We start from the raw sequence: 19,510 nt of genomic DNA, 5'->3' as shown, positions 1-19,510 counted from the left end.
GACAAAAGCTAAAAGTTATCAACACACTAGGTCAAACTACTTCTTTATTAAAACCTTCCACTACTGAAAGTACCCTATGGTGGTCATTTACATGGAGCACACTTATCTTCACATTCTCTCCCCACTAAGTAGTCTATCCAAAATACCTCTCCCTTAGCAAGCTTTACGACCAATTTTCCAATCATGTACCTTTGAAGAGCCTGAAAATCGGGCCAAACCCTTGGCCATAACCCATGAAACTATATAGACCCTTAAGTCTAGCCATGTGTTCCTTCAGGCCAAATGAGCAACCAAGGTGTACTGCTCAAAGTTCTACCCACTGGGGGAATTTCTCTTCACAACTGTCCTCCAGGATGTCCTAGAAAGTGTTATGTTTCAGTTGAACAATTTCAGGTCAGTGCTATAGATCACACAGAACTATCAGAAGATTGGTCAAGAGTGAGTTTTCCCTACCTCACTAAGGAAACTAGTCATAAGGAATTTTCTGTAAAACCACAGGGACATACTGGGAGAAAGTAATGTAGCACAAGTATAGACCATGGGCATTTAGGCCATGTACTGATGCTTTCAATGCCTCATATATACTTCCATTTACTTCTCATATATATCTTTCATTTGATAATGGAGTGCTTCTGTAAATACCCAAATCTAAGCCCACATTGGTAAGATGACAACTAGTCCATGAAGACAAGGTCAGAGTATATGGTAATTTGGTAGCCTATGGCTAACTCTTCAGCCACTGCTAAAGTGCAATAGTAAAACCAAAGCTGTTTCTTAAAGAGAAGGTAGGTGTCTGGAGAAGATGCAGGGGTTTGTGCCAAAATTCTAAGAGTCTGTGCTATGCATCATCTATAGGAGCTGGCCAAACATTCCAAACACCATTCTGTCACTGACATTTCAAGAACCTTTGAATCTGCTGGATCATATGGCCCAAATGGCAGAGCAGCTTATATATGGCAGTCTAGACTTGTTGAGAGCCTACTTCTCTGGGCTCCAGTCAGAAAGTTTTCAGGTCACACAAAAAAAGGAGCAGGGTCACCCCCCTCCCCAAATGAGGAATACACTTGTTCAAAAATCCGAGGAGCATACTAGGCATGATGACTCTTTTGGTTGCAGGAGGGGCCAGATGCAACCTGTCCTTTACTTTAGATGTGGTATTTTGACATGCCAACACCAATGACCCCCTAGAAGTTTTACTGAAGTGGAAGGCACCTAGATTTTTAGGGAATTTATTTCCCACCCTCTGGCATGCAGTCTTACCAATATGCCTACGATAACAGTGACTTCCTACTCATCAGGGCCAATCAGCATCAATCAATGTGCCAGTTCAGAGACAGGATCCAGCAATCCCAGGTAAATGGTCCCTTTGGGGAAGCCTAGGAAAAGATTAAAACTGCAGTATTTGGCAGGGTAGCAGGGTACTTACTCAGGAAGATGCAGCCTTTCCTTAATTCAATAAATTATGGATGTAAAAATTGGCTCATGTCTGGGTGCGTATAAGAGGTAGTCAATCTGTTTTTGGTGGATGCAGTTGGACTTCTGTTCATTTGACCTGAAACTATTCTATTTATACATATCAAATAAGAATTTAGTACTCTAAACATCCATTTGTTTTAGGGACATTAAAGTCAATAGCCAATGTCATATATCAGGCTATTTTGAACCTATGTTGGCTCTGCTGTCCTTTATAGAGTATCCTTGCCCAACTTGTCTGGGGATTAAATGCCACCACTCCGATCCACACTAGGATCCCATCATTTAATTTCACTTAAGGATCCCAGTTCAATGGTGTTCCATTGTAATACCTCATCTACAGAGAAGAACAAACCTTGAGCTCTTCAAAGATGCTGAGATTCCTCTCACAAATTATTTCTCATGGTGAATTATGATTCCTTTAGTCCTCCAAGGTGAATGAGCATGTCTGACATGATAAATCTGCTCCAACATTCAAATCTCCCTAAGACTTTGAACATTTTCCTCTACACTGTACCAAAGAAATTCTGGAATTTCAATTCAACTTAGTGTAACTACATTTCCTTCCATTTTACAACCTACCAACCAACAACAAAAAATACCCCTTTATAACTTATGGAGCTAAAATTTTGAATCCAGAATCTCTGTTCAGTAAATTTATTTCAATATATACATCTCATCCAATTTTATACTTCTTGTACCATGATCCCATGTCCCTAAGATCCATTCCCAAACATGTTCTAAGATTTGTATATATAAATTGAAAAATCATGAAATTCTTTTGATGTGTGGAGTACCACTTCAATGTCCGATGTGTACCTAAGTCTCTGGTACCTGGCGTGACTTGAATCTAAGTACAGATGTGGAAGCAAAGAAGTATGGCAAGATTTGGTCCTGAGAAGAATCAGTAGTGTCTTTCAAGGTATCTATCTCAGTGGAAACTACTGCATGTTCTTCAGGCATAAAAGGGTCAATTTCCTTAGGCAGTAGTGGAATGGCTGCTTCTAGTGGCAAGGACGACTACAAAATTCAGAGGCTGGGAGCAATCACTCATGGACAAGAGGGCATTTGTAGGCATTCTGTATTCCAACAGAAAAGTTTCAGCAGTGTAGGAGCAACGCATTTGAGAATAGATGGACTGAAGAGGATAAGAACAATTTCACTTTACCTGTGTCATCTCTCCTCCAAGCCAGCAGAGCTCCCTGGCAAGAGTTTCCACCGGCCTGCAATTTCTTCCATGTGGGAAAATAAGATCATGTGAGTGAGTATTCTTGGCTTCCCCAGCTGTGTGGAATGCTGCTCAACAGGCCCACTTCTTTCCTGTTCTACCCAGAATACTGAGGTGACCCACATGGCTGAAGGGTTGGGAGAGGGTGGGAGCACAACAATCACAGCTTGGAACTCATCAAAGGTACACAGATTCTACTAAATACTTCTCAGACTGTCAGGAAGCCTGCCCACAAGCTGCCGGGGATGCCTCTCCTGCAGTCTCCTCAAACTGCCTATTGGCACCCCCAACACTTCATGTGCCTAATTTCTTCTACCTTGTGACTGGCTCCCTAAACCCACCCCAGCAGATAAGCATGAGCCTTTGCAGACCTCTAGCAAACACATAGAAAGACTGCCCAATTCTGCAGGATTTGGAAAAGGAATGCAAACATAAGCACTTCAGAGAAACAACATAAGGGGGCAAAAGGGAGGTTCTCAACACCAAGTCTAGCTTTGTGGTATAGAGAAAAGGCATACAATCTTATAGATGTCCCCCATCAAGAGGAAAGGTAAAGTGTGGTGTGGATACCTCCATAGAAAAGTTCTGAGAAAGCCTCAGAATCCCTAGACAGCAGACTAGTGATAGTATTTCTCTCCTGAAGCCAGTTGGTAGAGACTAGAGGAGGAGAGTGCTTCTTCAAATAAGAAGACAGCAACACAAGACTTCAAGGAATATGAAAAATCAAGGAAACATGACACCACCAAAGGAACACAATATTTTTCCAGTAAGTGACCTCAAAGAAATGGAGAGTGAAGAACTGCCTGATAAGGAATTCAAAATAACTTTTAAGGAAGCTTAGTGAGGAGAACACTGAGACAACCCAACAAAATTAGGAAAATAATACATCAACAAAACAGGAAGGTCAACAGAGAGGTAGAAGTTAGAAGAAAAGAACCAAACTGAAATTCTGGAGCCCCAAAATACAACGAATGAAATGAAAAGTGTAACAGAGAGCATGAATATTATACTTGATCATACAGAATAAAAAATGTATTAATTCAAAGATGGGTTATTAGAAATTTTCAATCAAAGGAGAAGAAAATGAAAAAGAGTGAAGAAAGCCCCTGTGAATTATGAGCTATAAGAAAACAACATACATATTATAGTAGTCCTAGAAGAAGAAAGAAAGGAGAAGAAAGCTTATTAAAATATATACATAATGGCTAAAAAGAAAATCTCCAAATCTGGGGAGAGATATGCACACCTAGGTACATGAATCTCATAGATCCTGAAATACTGTCCACGGAAAAAGGACTTCACTGACACACATTATAATACATCTGTTAAAAAATTAAACAGAATTTTGAAAGCAGCACAGGAAAAGAAACTTACCACCATGGAATATATCATCAGAAACCTTGCAGGCTAGGAGAGAGATGATACATTCAAAGTGCTGAAAGCAAAAAACAAACAAACTGGCAACGAATATTACCCAGCAAAGCTGTCCTTCAGAAATAAAGACTTTCCCAGACAAACAAAAGCTGAGGGAGTTCACCAGCCCTAGACCTGACTTACAAAAAATGCTAAAGGGCATTCTTCAAGCTGAAAAGAAAATATGCTAATTAGTAAAACAAACATGTTAAGTATGACCCTCACAAGTAAAGAAAGAGAAGTATATTGTCAAATTCTCCTAGTGGTGTATCAATTCCTTAACTCTAATATATTAAAGTTTAAAAGAAAAAAGCATTAAAAATAATTATAGGTTCCTCAAAAAGTTAAAAATAGAACTACTCTGGGTGGCTGAGTGGCTCAGTCAGTTCAGTGTCTGCCTTTGACTCAGGTCATGATCTTGGGGTCCTAGTATTGGGCCTTCAGCCAAACTCCCCACTCAGCAGGGAGTTTGCTTCTCCCTCTCCCTCTTCCCCTACCTGCCCCCGCTGCTCTCTCTCCAATAAATAAAATCTTTTTTTTAAAAAAAGGTCCTTTTTTGGGGATCCCTGGGTGGCTCAGCGGTTTAGCGCCTGCCTTTGGCCCAGGGCGCAATCCTGGAGTCCTGGGATCGAGTCCCACGTCGGGCTCCCGGCATGGAGCCTGCTTCTCCCTCTGCCTGTATCTCTGTGTCTCTCTCTGTCTATTATGAATAAATAAATAAATCTTTTTTTTTTTTTTAAAAAGGTCCTTTTTGAGGAACCTATAATTATTTTTAATGCCTTTTTCTTTTAAACTTTATGTTAGAATTAAGGAATTGATACACCACTAGGAGAATTTGACAATATACTTCTTTTTTTAAAAAAGATTTTATTCATTTATTTATGAGAGACACAGAGAGAGAGAGAGAGGCAGAGACACAGGCAGAGGGAGAAGCAGGCTCCACAGAGGGAGCCCGATGTGGGACTTGATCCTGGGACTCCAGGATCACACCCTGGTCATGAAGACAGGCGCTAAACCACTGAGCCACCTAGGGATACCTCCAATAAATAAAATCTTTTAAAAAATAACCTTAACTATCTTAGTTTATAGATTTAAGAGTTCCAAAGTACCCAGAGCAAAAAATAACAGAATTGAACACAGAAATAGACAAATTCACAATGACATGTAGCTTAAATACTCCTCTCTCAGCAACTGATAGAACAGAAAATTAGTGAAGTTATAGGAGACTTGAACAACATTATCAATAAACTTGATCTAATTAATCTGACATTTATAGACTACTTTACCCAACAGCAGAATACACATTGTTTTCAAGTGCACATGGAATATTTACCAAAAGAAACCATATTCTGGGTGATAAAACAAACCTCAACAAATTGAAAAAAAAAAACAGAAATCATATAAAATATTTGCTCTCATCACAATTAAGTTAAAATAGAAATCAGGATCACATATCTGGATAATGCCCAAATATATGGAAATTTAAAAACACAATTCTAAACAATCCATGAGTCAAAGAAGAAATCACAAGAGAAATTAAAACATATTTGTATTGAATGGAAGTGAAAGCACAATATAAAGTTTGTGCCATATAGCTAAAGAGAAAAATAAATACAATTAAAAGATTATATCAGAAAAGGTTTCCAATCATTGAACTAAACTTCTACCTTAAGAAAGTAGAAGAGTGAAGTAAAAAAAAGAAAGGCAAGCAGAACATAGTAAAAATTTTAAAAATCAATAAAATTGAAAAAAGAGCAGAGAAAATCAACAAAACCAAGAGCTAGTTAAGACCAATAAAATTGATAAACCTCAAATGACAATAACCAAGAAAAAGAAGAGATACAATATTACCCACATCACAAATGGAAGAAGGAACAGCACTACAGGCCCCAAAGATATGGAAAGGATGAGGAAGCTCCTACCAATTAACCAGCCTCATTATTCATTAATAGGCCATACCAATACTAGGGAAGCCCTTAATTAATTAGAACTAATAGGGCAGCCCGGGTGGCTCAGTGGTTTAGTGCCACCTTCGGCCCAGGGTGTGATCCTGGAGACCTGGGATCGAGTCCCACATCAGTCTCCCTGCATGGAGCCTGCTTCTCCCTCTGCCTGTGTCTGTGCCTCTCTCTCTCTCTGTGTCTCTCATGAATAAATAAATAAACTCTTAAAAAAAAAAGAACTATAGCAACAAATGCATCAGTTGGATGCCACCATGTACTATATTAATCCTAGAGTTGTTTATATAAACCTTTACATTATTGTGATGGTTACAAAAATAAAACAGAGTCCACCAAACAAGCTTCCTCATCAGGACTAATTAAAAAATGGGAGGGGGAATTATTTATTTTTGTTGTTATTTACTAGAGATTCAGAGACTCCTCAATCATCTGAATCACAGAAAAGTCCAACTTAAAAATGCAAGGCTTATTCCCGACAGGCCATTCAATTATTAAGTATAAACTTCACTTCTTCCACTGCTCCTAATATCCTTACAGATGCCCCAGCCACCATGCCACTCATCGACATGCATGAGGTCTCCTCCCATAGCCTCAATGAGCCTTAGAACCACAACAAATCCCTTTACCAACCTCCATCAATGGCAATTCCTTGCCTCTTACCCTGGTTAGGGACTAGAAGTCTTCTGTGCTCTGATCACCTCCTGGAAATACATGCTGATATATTTCATTGTTGGGTGGTATTTTGGTCCCCACAAAATATCCAATTTTATTAAAAGTTATATATTGTAAATTTTATTTTATCACATTGGTGCCTGGTGACCCTTCAGAGTTTAAAAAGGGAAAATCACTCACTACTAGGAATGTCACTGGATATCCATGGAATTCAAAACCTCTCTTATCATAGGCACTAATAAACTTGTGGTCCCTATGAAATTGCCAAACTCAGTATTAGGTTAGATGTTTTAACCAATGGATGTTTATATTAATTTAAGCCCTGTGATATTGTTATATAATAAGAAATACATATTTGGTCTTCATCCCCAGTTCCTGGCAGAGTTCCTAAATCCCTTGGAATATCCAGTGTAATAGGTGCCTCTTTTGTTCTAATGAGGCAATTCTTGATGTGCTCCTTAATAGCTTCAGGATGGGGGCACGAGAAAGACCAAGGTATGATTCAAGGGTTGGGACTTTTAGTCCAAGTCCAATATCCCCAACATCTGAGGAGGGGAAAGGGGATGGAGATTGAGTGCAATCACTAATGATCAGTGATTTAATCAATCATGCCCACATAAGGAAGCTTCCATAGAACTCCCCAAACGATGGGGTTTGGAGAGCTTCTGACTTAGTAAACACATCTAAGTGCTAGGCGGGTGGTGCACTTGGAGAGGGCATGGAGGCTTCAAGCCCTTCACTCATACTTTTCTTTATGCATGTTTTCCATTTGGCTATTCTTTTTTTTTTTTAATTTTTATTTATTTATGATAGTCACAGAGAGAGAGAGGCAGAGACATAAGCAGAGGGAGAAGCAGGCTCCATGCACCGGGAGCCCGACGCGGGACTTGATCCCGGGTCTCCAGGATCGCGCCCTGGGCCAAAGGCAGGCGCCAAACCGCTGCGCCACCCAGGAATCCCCATTTGGCTGTTCTTGACGCATATCCTTTATAATATCATGTAAGATTAAGTAAACTGATTTTCTGAATTATTCTTCCTGGTGTGCTTCTGCCAACATCATCCATAATAGGCCTCATTTTAACCTGATTCATTTCTTCTGGGCCCCCAGATATCATTGACTCTGATGAGGATACACACTTTAATGCTCAGTTCAGGCACAGACCTTACAAGAAAGCATCATTTGCAACATTCATTTGTCCTATCATCTAAAGATAGAGAAATGATGGTCTACTGAAGGATATCCTATTAAAATCACAAAATGGATAATGGCTTCCAAATGGCTCTCTCTTTTGCACGTTACTTTAGTTGTCCTGAATTTTCAATCTTTAGGTCCTAAGACTCTGTCAAAATTGCCATCAGGGGACTGTTCCTCTTCTTTCCAATCTCTACAATACCCAGATAAAACTCTCTTTTTCATTTACTGACCCCCCCCTCCCATTGTCCTGCCTCTTTTCAATTCTGGTACATGTGCTGGATTGGCATCCAGTTTTAGGGCAGATAATAGAATGGGATCCCCTGAGAAATGAGGGCCCATGAAACCTGAAAAGATTATTCTATAGACCACAAGAAAGGTCTCTGCCAAACTTGCTACCCTTCCCCAGTAGTATAAAAGTTGGCTAATGCAAGGTCTTTCTTTACAGGAAATGTGTCTTGGTACCTAGTTCCATACCTAAGTAATTGTGTAGCTTTTCAAACAAGAAGATCTTAGTTTCCAGCACCAGCCTTTTTTTTTTTTTTTTTGAGAGAGAGAAAATGCACATGAACACACATATGCATGTGAGCAGGGGAGGGGTAAGGACAGAGGGAGAGAGAGAAACCCACACTGAGAATGGAGCCCAACACGGGGCTTGATCTCATGACCCCAAGACCATGACCTGAGTCAAAATCAAGAGTCGGACACTCAGCCTATTGAGTGCCCAGCACCAACAATCTTAAATAGGACACCAGCTCTGGCGTCAGCCCATTATGGAAATACTTAATGGAGGAACCACTATTCTGGGATGACAATACCCATGACGCCTATCATAATAAACAGGCACCCCTAGCATGCTGAGGCCCACACATCCGAGACAAAAATATGTCATTGTGGGATATTATGGCTCTACTTGGCCTGAACTTTGGCTCATTTGGCTCATCATCTGGGCCTGGGATTCTCCCATTTCAGCTCAATGCCAAGCTCCTTGGGCTTCCTTTTGTCCTCACTTACTCCAGTTCAGTGCCTAACTCCTTTGGCATCTCCATCTGTTTGGGGCATTCAATTACTTCACAGCTTTACTTGATAACAAATGGAGGCAAAAGTGACAGAAGACAAAAATGTGTATCTGCATAGGTAGTGCTCTTAGGCTACTTATATCCTACATATGATGCAATGTGGTCACCTGACATATCCAATGTGTCCCAGAGCATTCCTTGGTCTTTGATCACTCTTGCAGTAGTTTCTCAAATTAGAACTTTGCCTTAAGGTCTTGGGAATTGGCCCAGGGCTCATATTAGGAGTTCCCATTATCTACTACTACACAATGGTCCTTACAGGTATTATCCACAAGTCAATCACAGACAATAGTACAACCATCAACTCAGGGATGAAGATCTCAACCCAAGAGACCAAAGCATCCCAAATGATAATTTCAACATAACCAACAGTTCCAACCTTGATGCTGACTCAAAATATTCTATCACAATTTCATTCCATAGCCCATCAAATAAAAATTCTGACAACCCCTCTGTTCCAATATAGTTTTCCCAACCAACTTGTACGCCCTTTTGTGGCCACTCTAACTGCCCAATGGTCCCTTTTTTAAATCACTCACCTTCTGCCTTATCTCCAAAGTTTCAATCTACGCAGCCTTTCTTACACTCTGTTCCCAATCTAGCCAATGACAATATTATCATAGATAACTTAAGTGAAGCTCCCACTTTCTCTGCTTATGTATATCTCTGCAACCTCTATATTCTCCTCCCTTACAGAATGTAAGCACAATGCAAGACACTAAAGCTTATTGCCAGGCCCTTACTTACCTAAACATAACCCAGGTCCTAATGAGGCACATGAGGACCTACCATTGCCTATTACCTGCTCCAATGCATCAAAGAACCCAAGTAAATTATTTAAATTTGTGCTTGAATTATTCTTTTCCCTCTTCCTGTGTTGCCCCTTTGTTGCAAGCTAGTACTCTGCAAAATAGCCAATTTATATACACTGCTGCCTCACCATTTAATTTCACCTTTGGGTGAAAGTAGCCCCACACAAATCTAAAACCCCACCTCCTTCCATGCTTAACAGTTGGGACCTTGAAATGGTAACTGCCCATACACCACTCTCCACTATGACCCTCATAATCACAACAGCACCAATCCTTTCATTCAACAATCCATGCTACACTCTCCACTATTCCCACATCACCAGACCACTTCCTACTTTCCTCCACTTGCTGGAGATTATCTATAAAACAGTTAACATGCTACCCAAAAGATAAAACTCCAATGATGGACCAGGCATACCAGCTTGGGTAACCACTTATACAACTAATTCCCACCCCCTTGGTGGGCTTTGCTATCCATATTAACCACTCACTATCCTCTCTGGTCACCCTCCAGTTCCTTTACTTTCCCCAGCACTTCCTAAACCTCACCAGGGTCTTCCTCATTATCTTTCCTTTCACAAATCTCATGCCCTACCTAGCCTCTACCAACAATTGCTGTTATATATAGCTACTGAAAGTATATGACCCCCATATGTATACACTGATACACTCACAACAGGGTACACATAGGCTATCCTTTAAATCTATTATAAATTTCTAAAAAGAGTTTATTTATTTGACAGACAAGAGACAGACAGACAAGCAAGGGGAGCTGCAGAGAGAGAGGGAGAGCAGGCTCTCCACTGAGTAGGGAGCCCAATGTGGGACTTAATCCCAGGAACTCCCAGGGTCCTGGGATCATGACCTGAACCGAAGGCAGATACTCAACCAACTGAGCCACCCAGGCACGCCCAAATCTCTTATAAATTAGGCCTCACTCATAATTTTTGGTATAATAGGTACAAGTCTAGGTCTTTTCAGTTCTGTAGCACAGCCTTAGTACCTAAAAGCCAGCCAGACAATGTCACAACTCCTGGCAGACCACATATATCAAAAAACCCAAGATTTAGAAACCTTTAATATGAGAGAAAGTTCTGTAGCTGCTGTAGGAGTTTACAACATATTCCATTGGCATCTCAAAGTAGATCCTTGTAGGGAACCTCTGGCTGTATATAGGTCAATAATATAGGAAAAGTCTGTAACAGTTCAATAGATAAAACAACAAACCAAAATAGTCAATGATTTTGCCAACTTACTAAAATACTTCATGAGATTTCTTGAATCCCCATTGATTTCTTCTCTTGGATCCTTATTCTACCTGGATTTTTATTATCTTGCCCCACATTATCTTTCATAAAGCTATAATAATAACTGTAAACCTAATTATTTTGGGTCAACTTTGCAAATGTGCCCTCTCGAGTACCAGTTTATTTACAGGAATACCTGGAAGGTTGCCCTGCTAGACCAAATGTCAGGAGTGGATTGTGAAGAAGAAAGAAAGAAACCTGGACATCTGATTTAATGTCAGCAACTTAAGAGCTTCATCGCCTATCCATGTCCACTGCCTCTTCACAATTCTGATAAGGTTCACCTATCACTTCCAAAGTACAACCTCCCACCATTTTTTAAACTTTGTTCAGGGAGGACTTCCACTGTATAAAACATCTGAACATTGACCATTCTTTCTGTTCTGGACCTTCTCCTGGACAGCTACCTCCTCCACCTCTGATCATCCCAAAGGACTACCATCATGAGTTTTGTCACCCAAATCTAACATTGGTGGGGCTGCTTCCTTACATCACAGTGAAATTGTTGTAATATGTACATCAACTGTCATAGAAAAATAAAACTTTCTGCAATGACATGATTATCTACACAGAAAATCCCAAAGAATCTATATAGAACAGCTACTCTAACTAATATGCAAGTTTGGCAAGGTTATAGGATACATAAAACAATCAACTGCATTTTTATATACTAGCAATAAACAATTGGAAGTTGAAATTTGAAAAAGAGTATTTAATTTAATACCAAAAAACGCAGAGTACTTAGGCATAAAGCTAATAAAATATGTGCAGGATCTATGTACTGAAAACTACAAATTGCTGATAAAAGAAATTAGAAGGGTCCTATACAAATAGATACTATGTGTCTGTGACTTAGAATATTCAATACTGCTAAGAAGCTAAGTCTCCCTAAAGTCATCTATATATATTTTTTCAATGCAAACCCAATAAAATTTCCAGCAATTAGTTTATTTTTAAAAATCACAAAGCTTATTCTAAAAATTATGAAAAAAGTAAACAAATTAAGGTAGCCAAAATATTTTGAAAAGAGTGGAATTGGAAAACTCATACCATCTCATCTCAAAATGTATTATACAAGGCTACATATTGGTAAAATGATAGACACACAGATTAATGGAACTACGCAGAGGCCAGAGAAAGACCAACACATATATGATCAATAGATTTTCCATAACGGCCAACAGAAATTTGATGTGAAAAGGATAATTCATTGGATGCTTACAGGCCAAAAGAAATGGCCTTTGACCTTACACTTTAGAAGACAAACTCACATGGATCATAGATCTAAATGTAAAGCCTGAAACCATAAAACTTTCAGATAAAAAAGGAGGAGAAAAATCTTTGTGACCTTGGATTAGGTAGAGTTCTTAGATCCGAAACCAAAAGCACAATCCATGGAAAATGAAAACTGAACTTTGTCAAAAACAAAATTTCTGCTCTATGAAAAATACTGAGAATGGGGTTAAAAATACAAAATACACAGAGATAAAATATTTGCAAAACATGTAACTGACAAAGGACATATGTCCAGAACATATAAACTCCCAAAAAACAAGAACAAGACAACAGTTCCCCAAAGAAAACAGATATACACTTAAGACACATTCAGATATAAAAGAATATAAAAGATACTCTACATAGTTTTAGGGGCCTTGCAAATTAAAACCAAAGTGAGGTGCCACTATATACCTACTAAAATGGTAAAAACAAAACAAAACCCTGACATGCATTGATGGTGGGAATGCAAACTGGTATAACCTTTTAGGGTTGTTAGCTTTCCATACAGTTAAACATACTATACAATCCTACTCTTCAGTGTTTACCAAGACAAAGAAAACTTGTGTTGGCACACAGACCTGTATGTAAATATTTATCACTGTTTTCTTCATGATCACTAACAACTGGAAACTCAAATATCCTTGAATTCATAAATAAATAAACCAAACTTAGTATGTCCATACTAGAATACCAATCAGCAATAAAATGACTATGATCTACACATCAAGACTGATGAATCTCAGAAGCATAAAGTGAAAGAAGCCAGGCTCCAAGGATTATACACTGTGTGATTCCATTTTAGGACATTCTGGACAACTATGCAGACAGAAAACAGGTAGATGGTTACCAAAGGCAGGGAGAGGTGACAAGGAGAGGGGTTGACTATGAGACTAGGAAGGAATTTCAAGGCAAGGGATCCTGGAAGTGTAAAACGTCTTGATTATGGTGGTAATAATACAATAGTAAGCATTTGCCAAAACACAGAATGATACAAGAGTCGATTTTAGTGTATACAAACTATTCCTTAATAATACTTTTACAAAGAACGGTAGATGTAGACTTTGCATAGATGCCTTGTATCTCACTGAGGAATTTTTAGCATGAATGGATACTGAATTTTGTGTTTTACTTTCCCTCAACCTACTAAAATGATCATATATTTTGATCAAAAGAATCCAGACATAAAAGAACGCATACTGAACCCACATGAAGCTCAAGAAAACAGACTTAACTAATATGAGGTATAGCAATCATACTTGTTGCCACTGGAGGTGGGAATAACTAGAAATGTACACAAGGAAACATTCTGGTTTAATAGAAATATTGTATATATCGATCTTGGTGATGATTACATAAGTGTATACATTTGTCAAAATTCATGAAGCTATAAGCTTGAGATTTACATGTGTTACTGTCTGCAAATTATACCTCAATAAAGTATTAGCATACAAAAGTGCTGGTCGCAACCCCCTGAAGTGATTTTTGGACCTACTGGCAGGTTGATAAACACTTGTTCACAGGACCTGCAGGGTTGGGAAAATGAGTCTATGTGTCTAACTTAAATGTCCTCCAAGCCTTGCAGAATTCGTCTTTTAAGTACATTTCATAGAAGTTCTTAGAGAACTGAATAAAAATTTCAAACATGACCGTTCTCCCTTTCATTCATTTAACATTATTAAATACCTATCATGTGTTAGGCACTAAGAAGACTGAATAGATATGGCAGTCAACAAATCTCTATTCTCTTGGAGCTTGTATTCTAACGGAAGAAATCCTGGCACTTCCAGCTCAGCCCTTCAGTGAATTTCAGATCAGATCTGTCCTTCCTAAGCCTCTCCTCTTGTGTAGTATCTGCTAAATGTCAAGGTTCTGAATGAAGTCCTTATGTCGCCACTCTCATGAGGCTTCCCTGCTGTGTGGCCACTCAACCACTGTTGACATGTCAAGCCCTGGCTAAATACTGACTCTTTTATAAGCCAATGCTTTGTCTTCTAGGACAGGTCTGATCATTGGGCTGTTTCAGCACCCATTTGAGGTATTAGAACATATGATTTTATGGAGCTTCTTTCCTATGTGAATTCTCCGGGGAGAGAAAGTCCTTATCACCCTCATCATCGGCATGTACTCGCTGGTGAATTATAAGACTTGAGCTCCAACTGAAGCCCTTCCCACACTCCTCACATTTGTATGGTTTTTCTCCAGTATGAACTCTCTGATGGGCTTGAAGGTAGGAGCTCCAACTGAAGACCTTCCCACACTCCTCACATTTGTACGGTTTCTCTCCAGTGTGGACCCTCTGGTGGGCCTGAAGATAGGATCTCTGTCTGAAACGCTTACCACACACATCACACCGGTATGGCTTCTCTCCTGTGTGGACTCCACGATGAGCCAGAAAATTTGAAGCCCGACAGAATCCTTTCCCACACTCCTCACATTGGTATGGTTTCTCCCCAGTGTGGCACCTCTGATGGGCTTGAAGCTGTGAACCCACACTGAAGCCCTTCCCACACTCTGCACACTGATATGGTTTCTCTCCTGTGTGGACTCTCTGATGCACCTGAAGACTCGAGAACTGACTAAAGGCCTTACCACACTTCTCGCATTTATAGGGTTTCTCTCCGGTGTGGATTCTACAATGAACGTTGAGGTCTGAACTCCGGCTGAAGCCCTTCCCACATGTACCACATTTGTATGGTTTTTCTCCGGTGTGGCCTCTTTGATGGGCCAGAAGATTTGAGGCTTGACTGAAGCCTTTCCCACATTCCTCACATTTATAGGGTTTCTCTCCTGTGTGGACTCTAAAATGAATGTTAAAATCCGAGCTACGACTAAAGCCCTTTCCACATGCATCACACTGATATGGTTTCTCTCCAGTGTGGCCTCTCTGATGGTCCAGAAGATTTGAGGCCCGACAGAAGCCCTTCCCACACTCCTCACATTTGTAAGGTTTCTCTCCAGTGTGGCTTACCTGATGTGCCTGAAGGTGTGAACCTACACTGAAGCCTTTTCCACACTCTTCACATTTATAGGGTTTCTCTCCTGTGTGGATTCTACAATGAATGTTAAGGTGTGAGCTATAACTAAAGCCCTTGCCACATGCCTCACATTTGTATGGTTTCTCTCCAGTGTGGATTCGCTGATGAGCCTGCAGTCGTGAACGCCAACTGAAGCCCTTCCCACACTCTTCACATCTATAAGGTTTCTTTCCCATGTGGACTCTCTGGTGGACTTGAAGATATGAACTCTGACTGAAGCTCAGTCCACACTCCTCACATTTATAAGGTTTCTCTAATGTGTGGACTATTGGAGAAGCTTGACAATGTGAGCTTTTCCTGACGTTCTTCCCACATTCCTCATATTTCTGTGGATTCTCTCCAGTGGGGACTCTCTGATGATGGTGAAGATACAACCGCTGTCTGAAACCCTTACACGATATATCATACTTATATGATTTCTCTCTGCTATGGACCTTCTGATGGGCTTGGAGGCTTGAAAGCCGACGGAAGGTGTTTTCACATTTTTCACATTTATAGGGCTTCTCTCCTACATGGGCTGTCTGGTTAGTTTGAAGACGAGAGTGATGAATGAAACCTTTCTCACACTCCTCCCCCTGGTAAGGTTTTCCTCCCCTGTGGTCTTTGTGAACTTGAAGATGTAAATTCTGATTAAAGCCTTTACCCATCTCCTCATCTTTATAGAGGGCATCACCTTGTTTCTCCAACTGACAGCCATTTCCTTGAATATTTACCATGGGATCTTGGCACAGGGTTAACTCCTTTGTAACCTGTTGCCAGATTTGGGAGCAAAACAGCTCTTCATGTGGCAGGTACTTTAATCCAATTTCCTGAAGAGTCTCCGTGTCATTTAGATTTTTGTCTCCTAAAATGATAAAGAGAATTTAGAGATAAGGCATGTAAACACTTTGTTTAGAGATGTTAAGGCTAGAAACTTAGGCCCAGACCCTAAGGCTTATCTTGAATCAGGAGAAGATTCCATTTTACTCCATCATCAAAAACCAAGAGGCAGTCCACCCAGCTCCCATTGACTACATGTTAATGAGATCCATTTAGAATCATACTAAATTTTACATGTGAGGAGCAGGTGGGTGCAGATCAAGAAAAATACTTCCTAGGGAGTCTTTACCAAGAAGAAGCTGCCCCTACTAAAAGCCTTGTCTTCTTTGCTAAGCAGGTGTCTGATAAATACTTTCCACAATTCTGCCTATTGGATGCACATCTGACCCAATGCTCAAAATGTCTAGTAAGACCCTTATAGACAGATGATCAGAAGGTGTCCCCAGGCAATGCTGAAAACCTTTGTTTGAAACTATTTCATTGGAAGTTTATTCCATGTTAGAAGCCTTGAAGAACTAGGTTGGCTGGAAAGAGACATGTTTTTGGGAGAACACATCATATCACCTAGGTGCCTAAAATTCAGAGTATAAGCAGGGAGTGGTCTTTCACCTCTTACTGGGAAATAGTCTTCAGGATGGCAATGTCAGAAAAGGTTTATAGTACAATAAATTATTCTAAAACCTCACAGCAATAAAGTTCCACCCAGGTGGAACCAGATGTGCCCTAGATGTGTTTTTTTTTTTTTTTCTGGATACATACCTACATTTATCCAAAAGCACCTAATAAATTAGAATTAGATTAGAGAATCATGAGGAGCGGGTGCTGTTCTAGTCTATGCCTTCATCACATTTCTGTTTATCACTCATTAAATATGTCCATAACTAATGGAAAAAAGTCCATGTAAACCATGATTATCTCATTCAGTCAGCCAACAAGTATTTACAGCATGTCTGTCCTCTGCCAAGTCTATTCTATACACTGAAGATAAAGCAATAAAAAAAACAGAATTTTGGGGCACCTGAGTGGCTCAATAGTTGAACGTCTGCCTTTGGGTCAGGTTGTGATACCAGGGTCCCAGGATCAAGCTCCACAGTGGGCTTCCTGCAGGGAGTCTGCTTCTCCCTCTGCCTATGTCTCTGCCTGTCTCTGTGTGTCTCATGAATAAATAAAAATCTTTAAAAAAAAGAAAAAGAAAATGAAAACAACTTCTTCCCCCTTGATAATTATATTCTAGTGGGAATATAGTGAGATAAACAAAAATATATGTTAACATGGTTAAGTAGTGATGAATGCCTAGACACCAAGTAGTGATGAATGCCTAGACACCACTTGGGCAGGGTAAGGAAAGGAGAACGGGGGAAGAAGAAAAGGGGTCATGAACAGAGTGGTCATGGGAGGTCTTTCTTATGATGTTATGATTTGAGAAGAAACCTACATGAAGTAAACGAGGGGCCGAGAGGATGACAGAGAGAAAGAGCACTCATGACAGAAGGAAGAACAAGTAGAGGGTGATGAGGCAGGGCCATGGGTGGCAAGCAGAGTGGCAAAACTGGATGGGACAGACTGACATGGGGGCAAGTGACAAGTCACATGTGCAGAAGGGTGGAGAAATAGCAAGGAGCAGGCAGGTGGGACATCAGGAGCCACTTGAAGTATGTGGCTTTTACTCTCAGGCAGATAAGAAGCTACCGGAGATGGAAACAGAGGACAAGATCTAACACACATAAAAAAGAATCACTTTGAATGGAGAACAACTGTAAAAGTAGCAAATGCAGAGAGGGAGAGGGTGGAAAAGTGCTGCAGGATTCACAGGTGAGACACTGAGTGGCGAGGCAGAGTGATGGAGGAACCAGAAGCATGGCCGATGCAGCCGCCTGGCTCTCACCTGAGGCGCTGGGACCCCAGGCTGCCGTCTTCACCATCCGAAGCTTTTCTCCCCTCTCTAACTGGAGCATTACATCTGGCGTGAAGGGCTGATGCCCTGTCAAAAGGCAAGGACACACATTTAAAATTACTAAAAATTACTAAAATAACTAACCTAAAAATGTGGTTCTCACCACAGCATCTTTAGGACATCAAAACTAGTGACTTCCAAATAGCCCATCAGAGGACTACGTTTTATGCAAAAATCCAGGATATGGAGACATAAGTGTAAATCATTGGGAAAAAAAAATCATTGAAAAAAAAAAAGGTCTGTTTCTTTCAGACTCTTTCTACCATTTCCCACATGATTTTTAGCAACAGGCTGTAGTTTCTGCCACAATGTGCAGTTATTGCCAAGGGCTCTGATTATTTTCTACTCTATTTTATTTCATTACACAAAGCTGGTACAAGGAGCACCTGGGTGGCTCAATCATTTAAGCACCCAACTCTTGATTTCAGCTCAGGTTATGATCTCAGGATCATGAGATTGAGCCCTGTGTGCTGAGCATGGAGTCTGCTTGGGATTCTCTCTCTGCCTCTCCCTCTGCTCCTTTCCCCACTTGTGAGTTCTCATTCTCTCTCAAAAATAAAAAATAAAAAATAAAATGTTGGTGTAATGCTCTAAATGTGTGTCATTACCCACTAATCAGAGATGACCACAACCTAAGAAAGGCCAAAAAGGGCACCTGGGTGGCTCAGTTGGTTAGGCATCTGTCCTCAGTTCAGGTCATAATCTCAGGGTCCTGGGATGGAGCCCTGCATCAGGCTCTGTGCTCAGTGAGGAGTATGCCTACTTCTCTCCTGCCTCTGCTCCTCCCCATTTGTGCTTCTCTCTCTCCCCCTCTGTCTCAAATAAATAAAATTTTTTTAAAAAGAGAGAGAGAGGGCAAAAATGCATACAGAGGTGGTCATAGTGTCAATTTATGGCTCATTTACAAAACACACTAACGAAGAGAGAAAGACCAGAAAAAATGCCATCCAATTCAAGAGCTCCAAAGCCCCACACATCCAAAGATACAATAAACACCACAGGGTAAAGTTCACAGAGCGCATGTCCTCACCCACAGAGAGCAGGTTCCTGAAGTTCTCAAGCATCACATCTCCATACAGCTTCCTCTGGGCAGGGTCCAGCAGCCCCAGCTCCTCCTCCGTGAAGATCACGGCCACGTCCTTGAACGTCACCATCTCCTGTAACACCAAGAACACGCAACCTCAGTCTTGTACCTGGTGGCCACTGGGAGAAAGAGCACCGAGAAAACTGAAAAGGATGTATATAGGAAGTAGTTCCTGAGTCTAAGAGACCAAAGTCAATTTTACT

At 40.4% G+C, this 19,510-nt stretch overlaps 1 protein-coding gene across 1 annotated transcript in view; it reads right to left on the bottom strand.

Annotated features, from left to right (window-relative positions):
* ZNF45 (zinc finger protein 45) overlaps positions 1–19,510 on the bottom strand; it is a 58,346-nt gene that overhangs the window by 27,189 nt on the left and 11,647 nt on the right. Inside the window, exons 3-5 of the mRNA XM_072747131.1 lie at positions 19,254–19,380; positions 18,155–18,250; positions 14,472–16,294 (exon numbers count right to left, since the gene is read on the bottom strand). Of these exons, the coding sequence (XP_072603232.1) occupies positions 14,472–16,294; positions 18,155–18,250; positions 19,254–19,380 (2,046 nt within the window). The remainder of the gene's footprint in view (positions 1–14,471; positions 16,295–18,154; positions 18,251–19,253; positions 19,381–19,510) is intronic.

This window comes from Vulpes vulpes, chromosome 1 (assembly GCF_048418805.1).
Source record: "Vulpes vulpes isolate BD-2025 chromosome 1, VulVul3, whole genome shotgun sequence".
Taxonomy (NCBI): domain Eukaryota; kingdom Metazoa; phylum Chordata; class Mammalia; order Carnivora; family Canidae; genus Vulpes; species Vulpes vulpes.
The sequence above is the reverse complement of the archived record's forward strand: the minus strand, read 5'-3'. Positions and strand labels throughout refer to the sequence as shown.